Source organism: Physeter macrocephalus, unplaced genomic scaffold, assembly GCF_002837175.3.
Source record: "Physeter macrocephalus isolate SW-GA unplaced genomic scaffold, ASM283717v5 random_511, whole genome shotgun sequence".
In the NCBI taxonomy this organism is placed as follows: Eukaryota; Metazoa; Chordata; class Mammalia; order Artiodactyla; family Physeteridae; genus Physeter; species Physeter macrocephalus.
In genome coordinates, this window is record NW_021145988.1 from 25,976 (window position 1) to 48,830 (window position 22,855).

Consider the following 22,855-nt stretch of genomic DNA (forward strand, 5'->3'; position numbering starts at 1 on the left):
CGCCCCGCGAGGAGGAAACAGGCCCTGACCAGGACAGGAACACCCCAGGCCCCCTAGTCCCGCGGAGAACGCAGCCGGCCAAACCTTCGGGTTGCAACGCTGAGCTGAGAAAACGCCCCGGTCGCGGCTAACGGCAGCCCGCTCAGTTCCAGCAGATCCTGGGCGTCGCGCGACAAGAACCCACTCCGCACATGCGCGGGAAAGCCCTTGCGCGTGCACTTCGCTAGCCCCTCCTGCGCACCCGGCCTCGCGCGGCTTCTTCCCGCCCGCCTTGTGCCCTCACTTCCGGGGTTTCCCGGCGACGGCCGTAAGTGGCGGGCGGAAGCAGCCCGCGAGCCCAGCCGTAAAAGGCTCCCTCGCGCCACTTCCGGCCGGCTTCCGCAGACGGCCCTGGTGGGCGATCGTGAGGCGCCGGAGGACGTTCCCCGCGGCCGGAGCCATGGAGATGCCGCTGCCGCCCGATGGTGAGGCCCAGCCCGGGCTCGGGTGTCGTTTATCTCTCCCCGGAATCCCCTGTTGACCCGCCCCGCCTTCCGAGGTTCCCGGGCCTAGGAGGGGGCGGGGCTCGGCCTCCCGAGTTCGCCTGCGGCCTCTCCCGCGGGTCCCCGCATTCCCGGAGCGCTTCTGGCCCCTATCGGGACCCGTACAAGGGCGGCTTCTCCTGGGCCCACCTCTAGGGACCCCGGCCCCGCGGACGCGGGATAGGAAGCCAGGGCCCCCGGATTTGGGCGGTCCTCGCTGACGCCCCGCGTGGCCTTTTCTCCGTCTTCCAGACCAGGAACTCCGAAATGTCATCGACAAGCTGGCCCAGTTCGTGGCTCGGAACGGGCCCGAGTTTGAAAAGATGACGATGGAGAAGCAGAAGGACAACCCGAAATTCTCGTTTCTGTTCGGAGGCGAGTTCTACAGTTACTACAAGTGCAAGTTGGCTCTAGAGCAGCAGCAGCGTGAGTCCTCTCCAGCTCTCAGGCCGCCCCCTCGAGCGAATCCTTTCTCTGGTTCCATTTCGGGCTCTGCCACAAAACGCCTTCTTTTGGGTCGCATGCTATTTCTCTGTGAAAATGGGTTAGTTCGGCCTTCACGATTCCTTCGGCTGTTCCCAGAGCCCTGCGGCTGCAGGGTCCGAGTGTCATGGAGAGCGAGGTTATCGATTCTCCTTCTGGGCTCCGGATCAGGGATTTCTGTTGTTTTGCAAACATGATGACTGAGATCAGCGAGTAGAGTGACTGCTTCAGTGTTTTCCAGGGAGGAGGTGATAGAAGCCGGACTGGGTGGGACCCTCCTGGCAGGTACCGTCCAGCCCCCTTTGCGGGCTCTCTATGGGTCCAGCAAGGTTTTTGTGCATTTCACATTGTTGCAGTCCAGATCAAAACTAATTGTCCTGTGAGCTTTAGTTCTTTGCAGGTGTTTATGTTCACTGGTTTGGGCTTCAAGGTTCCCACTTGAAATTAAGAGAATTTAAGATGAGGTCAGTTATCCTAGCTGGTCTTTGAATAACAGATAAATAGTCACCAGATAAATAGTCCCTGAGTTCACATCTGTATTGTTCAGTAGCAAATCACTAGCTTCTAGATAACCTTGTGTTTCAGATTGCCAAGTAGGTGGACATTGAAAAGTGAATGCTCCCTGGACTACAAGCTCCCTGAGGCCAACCAGACCTTGTTTGGGTCAGTGTTGTGCCTAATAGGTAGCAGGTAGTAGGTCATCGATATTTTGTAAGGCATAGCAAAGGTACGGTGGCTTGAACAAGCACAGTGTGTTTTGAGAGCCGGGAGAGAAATCATAAGAGGCGTAGCATGGCTGGAGTGTAGATGTGTGTAGACAGGGAAGGGGGTTGATCTGGAGTGGGAAAGTTTCCAGGGGAAAGTTTGGGTTTTCTTCCTTAATCCAGGGGTTCTTCTGGTGCCTGTTTAAGGCTTGAGATGAGGGTGGGGAAGATCTGTTGCCTGAAATTGTAGGCAAAATGTACCCGTTTATGTGTTTCTGGAGCAACCGTTCCTTAACCCCAGCACGTCAACTTTAAAACCCCTGCTGTAGGCAGTGGGAAGCCACAAGGGAGGTTGAAACAAGGGAGAGGTGGGTCGGGTTTGTGTGGCCTGTGTGGAGGACAGGCCGGAGGGAGCGTGAGTGGAGGCTGGGATGGCACTTGGTAGTAAAGTCTGAATTGAGTCGGTGAGTTGAGTAAAGGGATTGGGCTTGGGGACAGGTGGGGTTAAGGGGTAGAATCTGTGAACTGAAGCGCCAGTTGGATATTGATGCAGGTGGCATAACTGGGCAGGGGAGGATGGTGTTTGGGTTCGAGTGACCATGAGGTGAGAGCTGCTTCCCCTGCGAGGGGAGCCCACTCCCACCCTGAAAGTCAGAAATCGGGGGCTGCTTGGGACTTGGTACCATAATGGGGGGAAGTTGGGGTGTTTCTAGCAGGGGAAGGTCAGGAGTCAGGAAGTGCTTTCTGCAGGTAAGAATATTTCCGTTGCCATTGAAGTCCGTGTCAGAGGTAGACACACAGAAACTGAGGAGCCAGGAGTGTTGGGATGGAGGAACGAGACTTAGGAGGGGCTGCGGAGGAGGGGGCAAAAGCTCAGGGTGCCTGAAGCCCAGAGAAGGAGGGATTCTTGGAGCGGCCAGAAGTGAGGGTGCACAGCAGGGAGGGCTGGCTTACCAAGGACTTAGGAATTCTGGAAGCTTTGGGGAAGCTCTAGAAGCGTTTCAGGACTGTGTTCTGGAGCAGGGCTAGCCACTCTGTAGCCAGCCCTTCACCCTGGTGGTTTGAGAAGACTGAGTCCTGGGACCTCTTGAGGTTGGCGCCTCACAGACCCTGGTGAAGGACTGTTTTTGGTTTTTTTCTGATCTGTTGCGAAAAGTACAGTTTGGCGAAGTACAATAAAAATGTGAACAATGATGGGAGTTCCCTGGCGGTCCAGTGGTTAGGACTTGGCGCTTTTACTGCCGGGGCCCAGGTTCGATTCCTGCTCAGGGAACTAAGATCCCGAAAGTCATGTGGCACGGCCGAGAAAAGAAAAAAAATGGGGAAAAAACCGTGCATCATGAAACATCAAATTGCTGTAAAAGTGCCAGAACACTCCCTCGCCTTTTCTGTGCTTGTCTAGTCTTGGCGTCACCTGGGGCTGGCCCTAGGACCACACTTTGAGCAGCGACACTACAGCCGCAGAGTAGAGAAGGGGAGGGGAGGCAGGACTGGATGCAGGGAAACCAGTTCCCAGGTTGATGCAGGTGACAGCAGAGTCATGGCTGTGATGGCAAGACACAGATAGATTGGCATGTGATCTAGGAGGGTGACTTGACTGTGTGGGGCAGCTTGTTAGTGTGAAGTGCTAGGGAGAGAAAGGTGCATGAACCTTCTCACTTCTGGCTCGGGTATGTGGGCGTAGCTGGGGCAGCCACGGATCAGAAGGGGAGCTTGGAGGGGGTGGAACGTAGGGTGAGAAGGGAACCCATGCCTGTTTTAGGTGCCTGTGGAAAGCAGTGGCTATTTGGTCTGTAATTAGACCCAAAGCTTGAGGAATCCAGGATGGCGATGATAGATTTAGGGGTCATAGAGTGCACTTTGTAACTGCAGCCACAGGAAGATGTCATGTTCCCCTGGGGGCTTGCTCAGAGGAGGGGGCTTAATTCTCAGACCGGGCATCTCAGTATGTGAGGGTCGGATAGAGGAAAAAGGAGCCAAGGGGATGGCCACACCGGCCACATGAGACAAGGAGCTGAGACGGGGCCATCAGGCTGAGTGGGGATGACCGCAGTGGCTTTGCGGGTGGGTGGGTGGAGCCAGACCTCCGTGGGTCGAGAGAAAGGGGAGATGAAGAATTGAAGATGAATCTTGGCTGTAAAATTGTTGAGAGCAGGGCATGGATGAAGAGGGAGCTTTTGAAGATCGAAGACTCGGGTGTGTTTAGATGTTGCTGGGGCAGAGTCAGTAAAGAGAGAAAATGAAGGAAGGAGAGCGAGAGGACACATTTTCTGAAGCAGCGTCCCTGAGAGGGTGGGATTCAGAGTGCAAGTCAGGGGGTGGGGGTGGTCCCATAAGGTGCCTTTGGTGAAGGCCTGCCTCAGACCTAAGCAGTGGTGGGCCCTGGATGACCCCCTGCACCCCACCGTCCTTTCTATGGCTTTGTCCAAAGGCTGGGCCCCCTTAGAGTGGGACTCAGAAGGGCTCCAGCAGAGCGTGGTCACGCTCAGACCAGCCGAGGCCCAAATGCAGAGGGGGAGGCCATCTTGTCCAGGGACCCTTCCCCCAACTCCTCCCCTCCCGTCTCATCTGGCGACGTTTGGGGCCTGCACCTGCCCAATGCAGCCTCCTGCTAGCAGGATAGGGCATCCCACGTCGCCTCAATATGGATTGACCCTTGAATGTAGAGGAATAGAGTCAGTGGAAGGAAGGCAAAAGGTGGGGTGTAGGGAGGCCACAGCATGTGTCGGGTGCTGCCGTGCTCCTGCCGAAGGGCTGCAGGTGTGTGGGTTTGCTGGTCGCCATCCAGAGGTCCGGTGGCTTTGCTGTCGTGAAAGGGAAGAGTAGACTAGGGGACAGCAGGCGTTAGAAATAGCTGCCGAGGTTCCTGGGGGTTGAGAGACTCCCTCGGGGAGGGGCTGTTTCTTCAGGCCCAGGCGAGGTGTGGAGAAGGTGGAGGGGGTGGGCTCAGGCTACCTCTGGGCCGAAGGACAGTGGGCAAGGCTGGACGGTGTTGGCTAGCGAGTGGTAAGATGACGGTCCCAAAGGTCTCCGAGGAGAGGACGAGCAGGAAGGCAGAAGGGGTCCGGGGCTACAGGGCACGCATGGCTGCGGCAGGGGTCCTCTTCTGGGTGGTGAGTATAGGGAGGGGAGCCCCCGGGACTCAGAGCTGCCCAAGAGGCGGCCAAGGGGATACCTGGACCCCAGCCACCTCCTCACAGGGGCCACCTCTCCTCCTCTCCTGCCAGTTATCTGCAAGCAGCAGGCCCCGGAGCTGGAAGCAGCCACGGCCCTGCCACCGCTGCCACAGCCCCCGCTGGCCCCCGCTGCGCCCATCCCGCCAGCCCAGGGCACCCCATCCATGGACGAGCTCATCCAGCAGAGCCAGTGGAACCTGCAGCAGCAGGAGCAGCACCTGCTGGCCCTCAGACAGGTACGGGCCGGCTCCTCCCCCTCCCCCGCCCCTCTTGTCCTGAGGTGGGTACCCAGAGCTCACCCTCTGTGCCTCAGTCTTTGTATCTGTACATTGACACTATTATTAGATGTCAGCGCTGAGGACGGGGATGTCCCGTTGCCCGGGGCTCGGTGCCTTACAGTCATTATCCCTCCAGTGCTGCCACCACCCATGTTGTGTTTAGCTTGACCCCGGTGCTGGACACGGAGGTTGCTTCTCATCCCAGTAAGGTCACTGCACGAGCTTTGATACCCACACACCCGTTGTGCTGGAGTGGATGCTGACAAGTGAGACTGCACATTGGAAATTGTGTGACAGAGAATGCCAGGTGGCCTCTGGTGCCACCGGCACCAGCTCCTGCTAGTTAGGTCACCCCAAGCTGTTGTGGGGAAGGACCCTTTTGTCCCATCCATCACCGTCTGGTACTTTGGCCAAATATAATAGGATAAATTGCCAGAAACACAAGATGGATGAAAAGATATCTGAAACACCAGCCCGTTTTAGTATTGGAGTCAAGACGTAAGTTACGGTTGTATTACTGAAAACAAAACACTCCAGAATGCTTACCCTCAGTTTCCATACGGAGCTCGTCACAGACTGGGCAGTCTGGCTTCAGCCAGCCCTGGGCTGACTGCCTGTCCCCGCAGCAGCACCGGGTCTCAGCCATATCTCAGTTTGCCAACCTAACGGGCAGAAGTCTGGCGTCATGTTTTAATTTCGGACTCCCTGGTTGCTAGTGAGGTTGCTCTGCTTTTATTTGACTGGTGACTGTTTATATTTGTCCTCTTATACCATGTTCACACCCGCCACTCATTTTTCTTTCTTCTTTTGGTGAATTGATGTGCAGAGGTTCCTTGTTCCTCTGGGTTTTAATCTTTCTGTCTGTCATCTCCGGGGAGACATTGTCTCCCTCTGTATCTTGTCTGGCTTTATCCTCTGCCTGCTCTGCCTGTTACAGCCGTGACTTACAGATGCATGTCTCAGGCTTCAGGTGTGAATGTTGAGGGCAGGGCACTGATGGGCCAGCCTGGCTGGGCTGGGGCTAAGGTCCCTCCTCACGCAGTCTTGGTCCCACTTGGCCTCCTAGGAGCAGGTGACAGCAGCCGTGGCCCACGCGGTGGAACAGCAGATGCAGAAGCTCCTGGAGGAGACCCAGCTGGACATGAACGAGTTTGACAACCTGTTGCAGCCCATCATCGACACCTGCACCAAAGATGCCATCTCGGTGAGGGTGGGATGGGGCTGGGGGCGTGCTCCCAGAACCTGGTGCTCCTGACTAGGTGGGAGCTCCTGCAGCCAGTCTGGGCCAGGGCTGCTCTAGGGGCACCCCGTCTCCGCATCCCCTTCCCGCATGAGCACTTCTGTGGGCTCCCCCAGCAAGAAAGGGTGGAAGGCAGGCAGAGGCCGTCTGACATTCCCGGGCGTCTGTACACACTTTGGCCTGGGGAAGCCCAGCCCCACTCATCCACCACCCTGGCTGTTGCAGGCTGGGAAGAACTGGATGTTCAGCAACGCCAAGTCCCCACCGCACTGCGAGCTGATGGCGGGCCACCTCCGGAACCGCATCACGGCCGACGGGGCGCACTTTGAGCTGAGGCTGCACCTCATCTACTTGATCAATGATGTGCTGCACCACTGGTGAGGGCCCTGCCAGCTCCGCCTTCCCTCCTGCTCCTTCTCCCTCTCCCGGCCGATGCTCTACACTCAGGAGCCTGGCCTGTCCCGGGACTGGGAACCACTCTTCCAAAGACCCAGGGGGAGGGTCGGTCTGAGCCACAAGCCCTCCATCGGGAGGACAGCCACCTGTACCCCCCACCACCTCAGCCCCTACCCCAGACCCCTCACCCCACCTGGGGCCGCTGTCCCCTCACTCCTTGCTCTCAGGGCAGTTTCTGGGTGTTTTTCAGTGTTTCTGTCAGCTGCCAGCTCCCTTTCACTGACCTATACACACCCCAGTCACCTGACTCTGCTTCAGGAATCTTCCCATAGGATCCCCTTGGCTAACCCTCTGCCCCCCCCCCCCGCCAGCCCTCCTAAGGCCAGGCCGGTGTTTACTTCCACACGGCCTCTTTGGTGCCTTTTGACAAAGGATAAGTCGAGAAACCAGATGCCTAGGCCAGAGACAGGGGGAAGCTCACGGTGCTAGTAAGGCTAGCCTGTAGCTGTGAAGACTGGCTGCCACATTTGTCTTTGAACTTGGCTGGCTGGGGGACAGCTCCTGTGAGGGCAGCAGACTCAGACCCAGGTCTTGCCCCTTCTGCCCACGTGCAGCCGGGCCCTGCCCCTCCCCGCTTCACGTGCCATGTGGGCAGTTCCGGTGTCACTCCGCGCTCCCTACATCACCTTCCCCTATTTCTCTGCCATTGGGAAATAAGTAGCTGTTCGGAACCTTGTCTGCCTCCTGCTCCACCAGCCGCTCCGCTGACTCAGGGCAGATCTGCAGACAGCCCTGTTTCTGGCACTTCTTCAGCCACCCGCTTCCTGAGCCTCACTGTCTGGAAGCCCAGTGCGGCTCGCCCTGTCCTCCTGCCTGGGCTGCCCTCCCTCCCCCAGCCTGGCTTCCTGGCCCCGGGCACTTGCTGCTCTCTCTGAGCTCCCTCTGGTGAGCTCGCCTCTGAGAGGGGTTCTAGCTGCTCACCTTCTTCCCCGGGCTCTGCCACCTCATCGCACAGCTGCGGGCCCTCCACGCTCATTTATGCGGCGTGCCCCCCCAAGAGGCCGCCTCACCCTGTCAGGCCTCAGGCAGCCCGCACACTCCCTCTGCCTCGTGGAAGGTGGGGTCCCAGCCCAGGTTTCCTCGTGCCTAGAGGGTGACAGTGCTGAGCCAGGCTGCATGGATAAGGCCCTGTACCCACAGCAACCCCAGCTCAGCCTTTGTGGGCAGCTGGGGCTCTCACAGGCCTGCGTCTGTCCATCCTCATGCCACCCTGGGAGAGAAGGGTTATCTTACTGATCAGGGGACCAGGGTGAGAGGCCTTGCCCTGAAAGTCCCCAGGCTGTGTTCTTTCCCTCCTCCCACTGCCGTCCACCCATCTTGTGGGGAGCCCAGCCCTTGTCCCAGCCGGGTTGGGGGCCCGTGTCCCAAGAAGGCAGAGGGTGCTGTGGCTGGAGCCGCGATGGTAACGGGCGCGTGGCCGGGTCCCGCCCCAGGGCCCTGACGCGCGGAAGGTCTCTCCCTCACAGCCAGCGCAAGCAGGCCCGGGAGCTGCTGGCCGCCCTGCAGAAGGTCGTGGTGCCCATCTACTGTACCAGCTTCTTGGCTGTGGAGGAGGACAAGCAGCAGAAGATTGCCCGGGTACGAGGGGCAGCCGGCGGGGTGGCGGGGGGAGATGAGCAGGGGCTGGGGGTTGGCGCTCGTTTTCCCCCTGACACGGCCTTTCCCTCCTCCCCAACGTCCAGCTCCTGCAGCTCTGGGAGAAGAACGGCTACTTTGACGACTCCATCATCCAGCAGTTACAGAGCCCGGCCCTGGGGCTTGGCCAGTACCAGGTGTGTGCTGCTCCCTGAAGTCAGGGGGCCGGGCACCTCCAGTAGGGTGGTGACTTCAGAGTCCTGGTGGCATTTTCCAAACTGGACTTCCCGGAGTGCCCCTGCAATGGTGGTGAGTGGTGGGAGGCAGAGTCTGAGGAGCAGCTTCGGGACCCCCACCCCATCCACAGCAGCCAGTGAGCCCTCCCAGGTGAGCCCACCAGACTTTTCCTGGTGCGCTTGTGACCAGGTTACCTGGTTTAGGCTCTGCTCTCAGGGGTGCCTTTGGCCCATTTGCTCTGGTCCTCCAGGTGTGATGGGAGCGTGAGGAAACCCTGGCATAGTCTAGGCTGCCACAGTCATCGTGTTGTGCGTGGTGTCCCGTGTGCACATCTGCTTCTCTCTGAGGGGGCATCTGCTCAGGTCGGGGTTGCAGAGCAGGGAGAGGAGGGCCGGATCTCCTTGGTCACCTCTCCTGTGGTGCCGGCATTGCTACCCCATCTACAGCTGCTTGGGTAAAAGGCACAGTTCACACCCCCTTTTCCCAGGCCGGAAGATGTCGTCTTCCTGCACAGGTCTGGTTGAATGTGAGAAGCTGTATGTTGACCGTTTCCTCTGTGATGCTCCTGACTGCCACCCTCCCTACAGGGGAGAAGCTTTCATGCTCAGAAAAGCAAATGAGGAAAGTACATTTCAGACTTTTTCTAAGTTTTGCTCCCTTTTTTTAATTGATAAATAAAAATGGGCTCATACCACCATACCACAGTGATGTTCACTGCTTTTCTCCTATTGAGTTGGTGGTAGCAGCTCATGGTTACTGAGTTACACTAGTTCCTTTCACTGCATTTTCCCCGAGTCCTCAGAGGTAGGTCCCGTTATTGTCCAGTTTTACAGGTGAGGAAGTTGAGGCTCTGGGGAGGTTGTGACTTGCTCAAAGCCATACAGTGAGTAAGAAGTACAGCCTGTGAGCATGTCCTAGGACGTTTGTCATTGGTGGGATTTTCATGTCTGCGTGGCACTCCAGGGCACGGCTGTCCTTGCTTATTCCCATTGTTAGGGAATTCTAAACTGCCCAGCACCAAACGTCACCAAGTCCGGCTAGATTGAGATGCTTTGTGGTTGTCAAGCTCAAGTTGATTGTTTTACATGACAATCGCCTGCTTGCCCTGGGTCCCTGGGCCTTGCTGCCCGCAGCATCACCCCAACCTTCTGGGTGCTCCCCAGGCATTTGTCCCCGTGCTGCTCCAGAGGGTCTCGGACCTTGAGTCTCACGTCCTGAGTGCCGGCTGCCCTGCTCTCCACCAGGCAACCCTCATCAATGAGTACTCCTCGGTGGTCCAGCCGGTGCAGCTGGCCTTTCAGCAGCAGATCCAGACCCTCAAGACACAGCACGAGGAGTTTGTCAACAGCTTGGCCCAGCAGCAGCAGCAGCAGCCGCAGCCGCAGATCCAGATGCCACAAATGGAAGCCGAAGTCAAGGCCACGCCGCCGCCGCCTGCGCCGCCCCCCGCCCCCACGCCTGCCCCAGCCATCCCGCCAACCACCCAGCCTGGTACGTGGCTCCCTCAGCACCTGCCCCCAGGAGGCAGCCTCCAGAAAGCAGTCTTCTCCCCTGGGAAGAGGTCTGGTTCTGTAGTCTCAGGCCCAATCTGAGGAGCAGATTCTAATCTATTTACAAGCACCAGGCAGGTAATTTCACAGGTAAGTGTAACCACGCCCTTACAACTGAGACAGTTCTCCTGTACAAACCATCCCAGAGAATGGAGAGGAAAGCTCTCCAAGTCATTTTTCGAGGCTAGGATAACTGATACCAGATGGACATGGACAGGGAGAGAAAGAAAAATGTAACCCAGTGTCACTTCTGAGCAAAGATGAAGAAATAGTAAATATTGGGTTGGCCGAAAGGTTCGTTCGGTTTTTTTCCATAAGATGGCTCTAATAGCACTTAGTTGTCTTTAACTTCATTCAAAACAATTTTGTTAGATTGTACGTGACAGCTGTCATATCAGCGTGCATTTAAAAAAAAACATCAAAATTGGTGAATCTTTGTGTAGCCAGTTTAATACTGACGATAGAAAAAAAAAGCAACATTTTCAACATATTACAGTTTATCGTTTCAAGAAAGGTAAAAACACAACCGAAATGCAAGAAAAGATTTGTGCAGTGTAGAGAGAAGGCGCTGTGACTGATCAAAACGTGTCAAAGGTGGTTTGCGAAATTTTGTGCTGGAGATATCTTGCTGGACGGTGCTCCACCATTGTGGTAGACCAGTTGAAGTTGATAAAAATCAGATTAAGACATTAATTGAGAACAATCAACGTTATACCACACGGGAGATAGCCAACATACTCAGAATATCCAAATCAAGCGTTGAAAATCATTTGCACCAGCGTGGTCATGTTAATCGCTTTGATGTTTGGGTTCCATGTAATTTAAGTGAAAAAACCTTCTTGACCGTATTTCCGCATGCGATTCTCTGCTTAAACATAATGAAAACGTTCCGTTTTTAAAACAAATTGTGATGGGCAATGAAAAGTAGATACTGTACAGTAGTGTGGAAAGGAAGAGATCGTGGGGCAAGTGAAATGAAGCACCACCAACCACACCAAAGGCCCGTCTTCATGCAAAGAAGGTGACGTTGTGTATATGGTGGGATTGGAAGGGAGTCCTCTATTATGAGCTTCTTCCAGAAAATGAAACGATTAATTCCAACAAGTACTACTCCCAGTTAGACCAAATGAAAGCAGCACTCGACGAAAAGTGTCCAGTTAGTCAACAAAAGATGCATGATCTTCCATCAGGATAACGCAAGACTGCATGCTTCTTTGATGACCAAGCAAAAACTGTTACAGCTTGGCTGGGAAGTTCTGATTCATCCGCCGTATTCACCAGATGTTGCACCTTCGGATTTCCATTTATTTCGGTCTTTACAAAATTCTCTTAATGGAAAAATATTCAATTCCCTGGAACACTGTAAAAGGCACCTGGAACAGTCCTTTGCTCAAAAAGATAAAAAGTTTTGGGGAGATGGAATTATGAAGTTGCCTGAAAAATGGCAGGAGGTAGTGGAACAAAAGGGTGAATACATTGTTCAATAAAGTTCTTGGTGAAGATGAAAAATGTGTCTTTTATTTTTACTTAAAAACTGAAGGCATTTTTTGGCCAACTCAGTGAAGTCTTAGCAGGTGAAATCCAGCAAAGTATTTAAAAGATATGTCATGACCAAATAGGATATGTCTCAGGAATATATAAGAATGGTTTAATACCAGAAAATCTAACAAAATAACAGATCAGATGGGAAGAAATCTTTCAACTAGATGCAAAAAGGGTACTTAATAAAGTGATGATGGGGGCTTCCCTGGTGGTGCAGTGGTTAAGAATCCACCTGCCAATGCAGGGCACATGGGTTCGAGCCCTGGTCTGGGAAGATCCCACGTGCTGCGTAGCAACTAAGCCCATGCACCAGAACTACTGAGCCTGCGCTCTAGAGCCTGCAAGCCACAGCTACTGAACCCGTGTGCCACAACTACTGAAGCCCGTGTGCCTAGAGCCCATGCTCCGCAACGAGAAGCCACCGCAATGAGAAGCCCGCACACCGCAACGAAGAGCAGCCCCCCGCTCGCTGCAACTAGAGAAGGCCTGCGCGCAGCAACAAAGACCCAACGCAGCCAAAAATTAAATAAAATTTTTAATTGATAAAAATTCTTGAGCAAAGTAAAATCAATATGGCTTATCGATCAAAAAGTAGGATACTTACTGTAAAGCGTTCAAAGGAGAGAGGGGCGTATCCTGGCCAAGGTCAGGCCTCTCTTCGTGTTGCCTTCCCGGAGGCAATGGCAGTTTTCAGGGGGGTCAGGAAGCAAGGGTTTATTGGGCAGTAAGCCCAGCCTGGGTTGGCCCTGGGTGCTTGCTGAAGATCATTTCACTTGGGGCCTCCTGCTGCCACCTTCTCTGAGTGCTTTTTTTGCCTGGTTCTAGATGACAACAAGCCTCCCATCCAGATACCCGGCTCTTCCGAGTACGACGCCTCAGGAGGGGTCCAGGACCCTGCCGCCACCGGCCCCCGGGGTCCTGGGCCCCATGACCAGATCCCACCTAACAAGCCCCCGTGGTTTGATCAGCCTCACCCCGTTGCTCCTTGGGGCCAACAGCAGGTATCTCTCAGAACTTGTTGCAGGGGCAGGTGGGGTACACTTGGGTTCAACTGGACGGCGGGCAGGTGGGTGATGGCCGCTATGCAGGTTGATGGGCTTTTAGCGGCTCCCTGGGCAACGAGGTTCTGCAGCAGGGCCTGGGGTTTGGGGGGGTGGCAAGAAGGTGACAGTCTTCCCAAAGTATGGGGACTGAGCTGGGAGGAAGGTTGGGCCTTTACATCCCCGGGAGCTTTGGTTACCTGGGCTTCTCCGTAACACAGGTCCCCATTTTCCTGTGAATGCTGAGAAGTTTCACACCATGAAGTACAGCAAGGCGATTTGTTTCCTTCCCTTTTTAACTCGTTTGACCAGCAGTGTCAACATCTCATCACCCTAGAAAGAACATGGTGCTTTTGTAAGGAAAGGAAAGGTCAGAAATACTAGGCTAGCAGCATTCTGTGGGACTGGGATGCTGGTCCATTCTTCCCTCCCTCCAGGTTCCTTGGAGTCAGAAACTTCTAGGCCAGGGCAGGGGTCATTCTCATCCATAACATGACTGGAAAACACCCCGCAGCTTGCTCTCTGGCCACTGGACCTGGTTTGAGCAATCCGGTCTAGCTCTGGGTGTCCACTTGCCTCTTGACCAGGCATGGTGGGCGTGGCCCTCCCTGGTTGACCGTGTGTGGAGGGGGTGTAAGGGAAACAGTTCTGGGCTGACAAGTGCAGGGTCATGGCTGGGAGTCCCCCCAGCCCACCCTCAGCTTCCAGACAAGAGATTTAACATCACAAAAGACGGGGCATCCCCACAAAGACAGCTCCAGCCTCTGGGTGCCTGCTGTGAGCCCTGCAGTGTTGGGTGTGGAACGCCCTTTTGTTGGTGTGGAAACAGATAGCCCTAGTGTCTCCCGGCTCAGTCTTTTTGGGGACCGGCAGGTTAGGCTCACAACAGTGGGGCTCCCTCACTGAAGGCCAGCAGTGCACCCACAGTCCACAATAGGAAACCACAGCCTGGCCTGCCCACGTGATGTCTTACATATTGAAATAGTTGCCATGTTGAAAATCTGGCTTCTTGGCTTCTCTTGAAAACCTGAGGGTGTGGCAGCCGGGGCCGGCCTCCCTGTGCTTGTGATCAGCGTAGCCACCCAGCCCTGACCCTAGAGGTGGCCCTCTGGGCAGCCTCACCCTGGCCCTGCGTTTGGGTTGCAGTCCTGGCTCTTTAAGTCTTCAAAGCAGCAGCTGGGCAAGCTCCAGAGCTTATGGTCTTCAACTTACAGAAAGCCATTTCCTGGAAACACAGCAGACTCTGAGATAAGGATGTGAGAGGGCAGGTGACCCCAGAAGGCAGCGTAGGGGAGAGAAGTGACAGAGAAGGGAGAACAGGCAGGGACGGGGTGTCGTCAGGGCGGGCTCTGCCGTGGGCCCTGCGGCTCAGCTTCTGTGTCCTGGGAGTGGTGGGGCCGCACCCCTGCACGGTCCCACTGAGGGGCTCGTGGGCTGGTGTTCGTCCCCCAGCTTCTGTCAGGCATGGGGTCGGGGGGTGCTCCCCAGCCCGATGCAGGTGCAGCATTTGAGAGTCTGGGTCTGGGGGACGGGCAGGCACCACAGCATCCTCTGCACACGCCAGAGTGAAGGTGGCAGCGCCCAGCCAGGCTGTAGGCCTGCAGCTCCAGGGGGTGCTGGGCTCAGGGCCGGGCCGCCTCCACCACCGGAGACTGAGGTCGGCAGGTGCCTGCTGGGTGCCCCGCGTGCCCAGCGCAGGCTGGGTCTCACGTCTGCTCTTTGCCTTGCAGCCTCCCGAGCAGCCCCCCTACCCACACCACCAGGGCGGGCCGCCCCACTGCCCGCCCTGGAACAACAGCCACGAGGGAATGTGGGGCGAGCAGCGTGGGGACCCCGGCTGGAATGGCCAGCGCGACGCCCCCTGGAACAGTCAGCCCGACCCCAACTGGAACAACCAGTTCGAGGGCCCCTGGAACAGCCAGCACGAGCAGCCGCCCTGGGGCGGGGGCCAGCGCGAGCCACCCTTCCGCATGCAGCGGCCGCCACACTTCCGCGGGCCCTTCCCACCCCACCAGCAGCACCCGCAGTTCAGCCAGCCGCCACACCCACACAACTTCAACCGCTTCCCGCCCCGCTTCATGCAGGATGACTTCCCCCCTCGGCACCCCTTCGAGCGGCCGCCCTACCCTCACCGCTTTGACTACCCTCAGGGGGACTTCCAAGCCGGTGAGTGCGAGGTCGCCCTCGGGGGCACCGTCCTCAGGCCAGGGATCACGTCCCTCTCCTGCCCTGTGATCCCTGAGAAGGTCAGGTCACTCACCGGCAGGGCCTGGAAGAGGGGCCTGACGGACTGGCCTTCTGAGCGGGCTGGTGGCACTGCTGGCGGTCCTGCTGTGTGGCCTGGTGTGCCCTGAGCCAGGGTGACAGGCGGAGGGTCATAGGGTGACAGAGGAGCCCAGCTAGGTCCCTCAGGAAGGTGGGGAGAGGAGGGCAGACCGGCGACCCTAGTGTGGGCACCCGTCAGGCACCAGGCCAGCTGTTGAGGTGTGAGGCCCTGTATCTCGCAAAAGAGGAAGGACGATGGGGTTCTGAAGGGAAAAGGAACTCCCTAGTCCCCACGGCGGGCAGACAGGCAGTGAGCGAGCCACTGAGTCCAGGCCCGGCAGCCCTTGTGCCATTCCCTGCTCCTTGTCTTGCTGTTTTTTGGTCAGGTGTTCTCTGTTTTGTTTTTGAAGAATCTTTAGTTTTCTCGATCTTGTGTTTTCTAAAAAATTTCATTTCAACTCTCCTACTCTTCAGTCTTTATCTTCAAATCCATTCTTGACTGTAAATTGAGCTTGGAGACCAGTAGCAGGTTTCTTGTTTGTGTGAGTGTCTTGGGGCTGCTGTAACAAAGTACCATGGACTGAGTGCCTCCAACAACAGGGAATTCTCTGGCAGTTAGTTCTGGAGGCTGGAGGTCCGAGATCAAGGTGTCAGCGGGGTTGGTTTCTACTGAGGCCTCTCCCTGTGTCTTCCCATGGTCTTCTCTGTGTGTGTCTGTTTCTTAATCTCCTTTTCTTAGAAAGACATCAGTCAGTATTGGATCAGTGCCCGCTCATAGGACCTCCTCTAAAGTAGTCATCTCATTACAGGCTCCATTCCCAAATGCAGTCACATTCTGAGGTACTGGGGGTGAATTTGCAGGGGACACGGTTTGGCTCTTAACATGGCTGTTTGAAGGTTATGTGATTTCCCTGTGGTTCCTTCTTTCACCCATGAGGTCTGTCGGGTGCGGTTGTGGGTGCAGGACAGGCCACTCTGAGCCCCGGCTCCTCCCCCATTGCTCTGTGGCCCCGAGCAGTGAATGAAGCAGCCGGAGGGTTGGTGCTGGGCAGGGCTGCCCAGGAAGTGGGTGTGGGCGTCCTTGCCCCACTCTGAGCCCCTTTCCACTGGCGCTTATTACCCTGGAGATCTCGACCGGGCTATTGGCGTTGCCCAGCTCTCGACTTTGTGGCGGGCCTGAGTCAAGTTTCTGTTTTGCAGAGATGGGACCCCCTCACCACCATCCCGGCCACCGCATGCCTCACCCTGGGATCAACGAGCACCCGCCTTGGGGTGGGCCCCAGCACCCTGACTTCGGCCCTCCTCCCCACGGCTTCAACGGGCAGCCGCCTCATATGCGGCGACAGGGCCCTCCCCACATCAACCACGACGACCCCAGTCTGGTCCCCAATGTGCCCTACTTCGATCTCCCTGCCGGGCTGATGGCCCCCCTCGTGAAGGTAATGTTGCCGAGTTGAGTGCCGAGCTGAGCCTTGAATGCTCGGTCTCCACCTGGAAAGTTCACAGGTGGAACCCATTTCCCGATTGGCTACAAAACACTGCTTCCCAGGGCCCCTGCCCCTCTCATTTCCCGCACCCCAGCGAGCCTGACCAGTAGTCAGAGAGGATGTGCCTGAGCCAGCAACACCGCCTTGCGTGCTCACGTGTGGCTGCGAGCAAGGCCTGTGTCCCCATCTGCTCCCTCCGAGCCTTCTTCCTGGGGCTGCAAGTTCGGTAGCTGCTCAGAGTGGGCTGGGCTAGGCTGGGCGTGAGGTGCAGGTCCTCTTGGTCCTGGCCTTTGGAAGCCACCTTGCCCAGGGGCTGATGACAGGGATTTCTCAGAAAAGGGGTGGTCTCCAGTCAAGCAAGGTGAGCAAGGCAGGAGAAGGGGGTCAGAAGGGAGCCAGGGCTGGGGCTCAGGGCGCTCTGAGGGTCATGCTGGCTGTACTGGTCACTGCCACTCCCTGGCCCCTCTGAGACACTAGCATACTGGAAGTTGAGACAGGTCACACTGGGGCAGCAAGGGGAGTCAGAGGCAGAGGGGCCAGCGGGGCTGCCCTCGGGGTAGGAGCTGGAGCAGAGAAAGGGGCACATAGCGGGGCCCCTGGGGTAGGCGCCTGGGCACAGGGCAGTGGTTGGCAGGGAAGGGCGTCTGGGATCCATAGCGTGTCTGTGAATTAACAGGGGTCTTTCCTTCACCTGAGCTTGGAGGCCATGTCTTCTCTGCATTTTTGTAGAGAGAGAATTCTGTAGCTTCTATCGACTTCCATGGAGCCCTCAACCACCCCATTTAGGAATTGAAGTATTGGTGTGGCCAAACCCTCCAGGAGGGTGGGGTTTCCCAGGAAGGGCCGGATGAGGCACTCTGATGCGCAGGGCAACTGTGTCCTGCCCCTGGCTCTCTGGCTCCCCCAGCACCCGCAGTTCCCTGGATGGGCTCCAGCAGGGAGCAGTGACGGCTGTGTTCTCTGCTGCAGCTGGAAGACCACGAGTACAAGCCTTTGGATCCTAAAGACATCCGCCTCCCACCCCCCATGCCACCCAGTGAGAGGCTGCTGGCGGCCGTGGAGGCCTTTTACAGCCCTCCCTCACACGACAGACCCAGGAACAGGTACGGGGCTGCGGGAGACCAGGCGCTGGGGCTGGTGATGGGAGGGGAGGCCCCTGTCCCCTCTCCTGGCCTGTCTTCCCCAGTTTGCTTCACAAGAAAGACTCCGAACAGTCACACCTTCCACCCAGGGCAGTGTGAGGCCCAGGTGAGAAAATGTGGTTAGGAGATGGCCATTTCTCCCCCAGCTTGCGTGATGTGTGCCACGCATAGAGTGGCCCTCGATAAAAGGCTTTTACCACGTTAGAGACATCAGAACAAGAGCTTACCTCAGGATCTCCTCCTCCAGCGGCCTCCTCGCTTCAGTTAAAATCGTCTCCTGCCCTGTTTGGGGCCACGGGCCTATCTGCCTACAAATCAAAAGTTCCTCGTCCCCAGTTATCGTAACCCTGAGACCCTCTTCAACTATGTGGAGAAAGCCCAGTGTGGAAAGGCGTGGGAGCCACGAAGCGCTGGGAGCGCAGTCCAGCCTCTCTACCTCCCAGCGGGTGGCCTGGCCTTGGGGCCTGGTCGCTCCTCTGAGAAAGGGCAGCCCTGTGGCAATGACCACCCGAGTGCTTTCTGTGCTGGGCCTTGCTCAGCATCCTGAGTTAAAGAGGGAAGGCCTGTTGGGTAGGGCTTATTCCTGGTGACTTTTTCACAAGTTCCCTGTGGGAGGGAGGCTTGCGTTCATACAGGGGACGCCCATGTCTTACAGTGAAGGCTGGGAGCAGAACGGCCTCTATGAGTTCTTCCGAGCAAAAATGCGGGCCCGGCGGAGGAAAGGCCAGGAGAAGAGGAACAGGTAAGAGCGCACACGCCCACCCCGCCGCCTGTGTGGAGGTCAGGCCTCCGCAGTGCATCTCGTCCTAGGTGAGCTGGGAGCAAGCCCTGCCTTTGCCGACAGGCGCACTGTGGTGTCGTGCCCGGCGCAGGCAGAGGGGGGTCAGTTCTGGCCTCTGCCTGGGTCGTGGGTCTGGCACCCTACGACAAAGGTGCTGTGAGCCACCAGGAGCTGTTTCCCACAAGGCGGAAGTTAAAACACCAGTGCGAGAGAGAAGCTTGCCATAGTCTGTATTCAACCCTGATGTGAAAGGGCGTGTCTGCACCTGGACTGGGCACATCGGGGGTCTTTCAGAGTTGGGGGTTGGGGCGGGCTGGGCGCAGCCCATGGAGGGGCTCCGGCTCACCAGGCCTCTCCCCGCAGCGGACCCTCGAGGTCTCGGAGCAGATCCAAAAGCCGAGGGCGCTCCTCCTCCCGCTCCAACTCGAGGTCCTCCAAGTCTTCCGGCTCGTACTCAAGGTCAAGGTCTCGTTCCTGCTCCCGCTCCTACTCCCGCTCCAGATCCAGGTAGGCAGGGCCCCGCCTCTCGGGATGCGAGGCCTGAGGCTCCTCAGCAGCTGCGCTGACCTGCCCTCTCTCCCCTGGCCCCGCAGGAGCCGCAGCCGATCACGCTCCTCACAGAGCCGCTCCCGGACCCGCTCTCGCTCTCGGTCCAAGTCCTATTCCCCGGGAAGGAGACGTCGGTCGCGGTCCAGGAGCCCCACCCCGCCGTAAGATTTCTGTCTTAACTGTCAGAATGACCTCTGGTAGCGCTGGAACCCTCTGATGCTTTGCTGTGAATGTTGAAACGTGTTGTTAGAAGACGCGCTCGTGGTGGCCCGCGCCAAGGTGGCACCTCGGGGCCCCCGAGCACTAGCACAGTGACAGTGGCACCTCGTCTCACACCTCGCTGTTAACCTCTGCAGTCACATTGTAAAGCCTGAGGCAGTGGCTGCGCTCTGTATTTTCTAACCGTTTTACGGGTCCAGTGTGGCCTGCCTGTGCCGCTTAGTGTGAGGCAGGGGCCGCCATCTTAGGGAACCCCCTTATCTGCTGGCGAAGAGGATAAAGAAGAAGGCTAGAGACACGAAATGTGTGTGTGTGTGTGTGTCCATCTCACACTGGTGACCCTTCATATAAGCTACACGCTGTAATATTCTAAGTTTTCATTCCAATAAATGTATCAGCTCTTTTTTAAAAGACGTAACCTGTCTTAATTTTAGTTCCTCGGCTGGTCTGGGTTCTAATTCAGCACCTCCTATACCTGACTCCAGGCTTGGGGAAGAGAACAAAGGACATCAGATGCTGGTGAAAATGGGTAAGGTTCCTGGGAAGACAGAACAATCCACTCTGGGCATTCGGGGTTGGGGGGTGATGAAGTCAGGAAGTTCCAACTCATGACCAGAACTTCTGAGCCTGCAGGGTATTTACTGAGCGTCCTTTCTTACTACCTTAGTTTCCCGTTTATAAACTGCATGTCTGCATGTTGTTCGACTCTCCAAACGCATTTCCATTTAACTTCATGTCAGGGTAAATGCACCACAATTTCAGCTTCCTCTGTGGGTCGTAACCACTCATCCCTCTCTTCTTCAGGCTGGAGTGGATCTGGCGGCCTCGGCGTGAAAGAGCAAGGAATCCAGGACCCCATCAAGGGGGGGGACGTCCGGGATAAGTGGGACCAGTACAAGGGCGTGGGCGTGGCCCTGGACGACCCCTACGAGAACTACCGCAGGAACAAGAGCTATTCCTTCATCGCCCGCATGAAGGCCAGGGACGAGTGCAAGTAGGCGCGGCACAGGCAGGGAGCCACGCCAGTGGCCGGCCACCGGCAGCGAGGGCTATTGGACCCTTCTTGGCTTACTGGCAGTGGAAGATGGTAGGGACAGCTCGGTTCTCACAGGGTCTCCATCTGTGGGGAGCGACAGAAGAGAAGGAAGACTTCGGCAGGCCTTGTGACGAGTGCCACGCTTGATGGCGCGGATGGCCCAGGCCCCACCTGCAAACCAGCTCTAACGTAGCAGCAAGAGTCACGAGGAGATGCCCAACCAACTCGACAATGAGCTTATTTCCCTGGACAGTGAAGCGAGAAGCATAAGACCCCTGGATAAGAATTCTTGTCATCTGAAGGAACGGCTGTCTCACATCTCCCCTCAGCCTGAGCCTCTAAAACCAGTGGGAGTGCATGGAGGAGGGGCCCTGAGGGCACACGCCAGCCCAGCCCAAGGGGCCGGCCCTCCCACTCTCCCATCAGTTGTGTTGTGAGAAGGCTCAGGCCAGGCACCGGTACTGCTCACTCTTTAGAAATGGAAAAACAAAATCTTTTTGATTTGCAAAGTTAAAAAGAGTTTTCATTTTTACTCCAAGTGGTTTAGTTTTAGAAAAAAGAATACTGATCTAGGTTGATACCCAGTGAGATAATTTGAAACCTGATTCCTCTGAGACATACTAGCCCTTAGTTATTTAAGCTGTTTAAGTTGAGGTGTTTTTGTTTGTTTGTTTTCGGTTTTGGTTTTTTTTGAACGTTAGCCATTTGCTGTTCCCTGCAGAAACAAAAGGTTCTGAGGAAACTTATCTGAGGCATCTCCAGGTCACGTAATGATGACGCCCTTGGAGAATTTGTACCCTTAGTGTCTCTACTTGTGTTTTTCACGGAGAGGAACCCACACACCAGCACTCAACGTGCAACAGCCCATTCACATCCAGAGTGTGGAGAGCAACCACCGGCCCTGCTTCCTGCTCTGTCACTTCCTTTGCCTGCCCCAAGCCGCCCCCAAAGGGAGGTGAGGCTGGAGGGAGCCGCCTCTGCCGGGAGCTGCTGAGCGAACGCCTGGGATCGGCTGCACTCAGCATCCGCGGGCAGCTTGGTGCGGTGCCATTTATTTGTACAGAAACATTTTTGAAAAATTCTTTTCAATAAGATGCAAAATTTTCTCCAACTTTTCCACCTGATGTAATAAAATATTTGATTTTGTTCTAGATTTCCTGTAGCTGTGAATTGTTCAAACGTGTCTGATTCAGGATAAAATGTAAACGTGTTAACAATTTCTTGTGGATTTTACTGTTTTGCCTTCAAATAAAGACTTTTTTTTTAAAGACCTTTTTCTCTGTGCGTTTAAGTCAGAAGCGTGCTCACTCAGGCTGAGGAGGGAGGAGGTGCGTCCTGAGTGCAGACTTTGTCTGAATTGTGGAGTCGGGTCAGAAGCTCTGCACTGGTGTCTCCTGGGAGTCCCCGGCGTGGAAGCCTGGTCCTGTTTCCTCGTGGCTCCATGTGGCTCCAGACAGGCTGGCATCCTCTGTCCTGCCACGAGTGGTGACAGCTCCACCTGGGGTTCCATTTCTACCGGCCTGTGGTACGTCCTCTCGGGTGCCATGCACACTGAGGAAATGGGGGCCGGGAGGGCTCAACTACTCAGAAAAGGCTGCAGCTGGGATTCCTCTCAGGTGAGTCCTGGGTGCCACCTGCCCCCACCACTGAATGTCCTCTGGGAACTAAGGTGTGAGCGTCACGGCTGGTTTACGGGACCAGCTCTTTAGACCCATGAGTCTATCTCACCTCCCGGCGTTCACAGCTCCTTCTTCACCTCCTCCAGGGCCTCCTCCATGGTCAGCAGGGTGGGCCTGTGTTGCCTGATGTACTGTGGGGCAGAGGACACACGGGGAAGCCATCACCACTGCTGCCTCAGTCTGCTGAGGCTCTGGGTCCTGGAGATGGTGCCTGTCCCCAGGGGCTAACAAAAAATGAAGGGATGCCAGGTGGCAATGGAAACAGAAGAGGAGAGGGGAACCCAGGCAGCCTCCGGGCAGGTACCCTGCCAAGGGGTGAGCCCTGACTGAGCCTGGAAGGGAAGAGGAGCCGCGGTGAGGGGCAGGGCTACCTGGGGTGCCCTCAGAGGACACAGGTTGGGGAGAAGGACTTAGGTGCCACTCTCAGGGTGTGGGCCTGGAGCAGAGAGCAGGCAGCCACATGTGGGCTGCAGGTAGGTGACGGAGTCAGATCACTTCAGGCTGCATCCAATCAACTGATGATGCACATCCAACAGAGGAACAAGTTGAAAGGATTCCAGTGGGGAGCAGTCAGCCCAGTCCAGAATGTGGGAAACCGTCAGATAACCTATTTTCTTTCTTTTTTTTGGCCACACCATGTGGCATGTGGGATCTTTGTTCCCCAACCAGGGATCGAACCCACACCCCCTGCATTGGAAGCACAGAGTCTTAACCACTGGACCTCCAGGGAAGTCCCAGGACAACCTGTTTTCTTCCAACCAATAAACTGCAAGGAAACAGATGGGGGAGGGGGGAAGACCTCTAGAGCAGTGGTTCTCAAAGTGGGTCCCCAATGGGCCCATGGGAGAAACGCCCACTGCTAGGCCCACCCTGCTGCCAACACAACCCCAGTGGT

General features: G+C 56.4%; 1 protein-coding gene and 1 non-coding gene across 3 annotated transcripts; both read left to right on the plus strand.

Moving 5' to 3' along the window:
* Positions 1-381: 381 nt before the first annotated feature.
* On the plus strand, positions 382-22,011 carry CHERP (calcium homeostasis endoplasmic reticulum protein). Of its 2 annotated transcripts, none has more exons than XM_007104987.4 (17): positions 382-464; positions 774-947; positions 4,936-5,120; positions 6,229-6,366; positions 6,628-6,779; positions 8,292-8,436; positions 8,541-8,630; positions 9,915-10,161; positions 12,588-12,763; positions 14,533-14,968; positions 16,268-16,506; positions 17,524-17,657; positions 18,352-18,438; positions 18,841-18,984; positions 19,071-19,187; positions 19,680-19,774; positions 20,050-22,011. In XM_007104987.4, the coding sequence occupies exons 1-17, from the start codon at positions 440-442 to the stop codon at positions 20,241-20,243; spliced, it is 2,778 nt and encodes a 925-aa protein (XP_007105049.1). In that variant the 5' UTR covers positions 382-439; the 3' UTR covers positions 20,244-22,011. The 2 variants fall into 2 exon arrangements, with proteins under 2 accessions (XP_007105049.1, XP_007105050.1); XM_007104988.4 differs by having other exon boundaries at positions 8,325-8,436.
* On the plus strand, positions 2,910-2,981 carry TRNAK-UUU (transfer RNA lysine (anticodon UUU)). The gene has a single exon. It is a non-coding gene; the product is annotated as a tRNA-Lys (tRNA).
* Positions 22,012-22,855: the final 844 nt, after the last annotated feature.

Excerpts from the sequence above, each read along its gene's own strand:
- CHERP (XM_007104987.4), top strand. The coding sequence starts at position 440 with ATGGAGATGCCGCTGCCGCCCGATG. Across the intron at positions 5,121-6,228 it reads ACCTGCTGGCCCTCAGACAG|GAGCAGGTGACAGCAGCCGT; the intron begins GTACGGGCCGGC and ends TTGGCCTCCTAG. Across the intron at positions 18,985-19,070 it reads TACTCCCGCTCCAGATCCAG|GAGCCGCAGCCGATCACGCT; the intron begins GTAGGCAGGGCC and ends CTGGCCCCGCAG.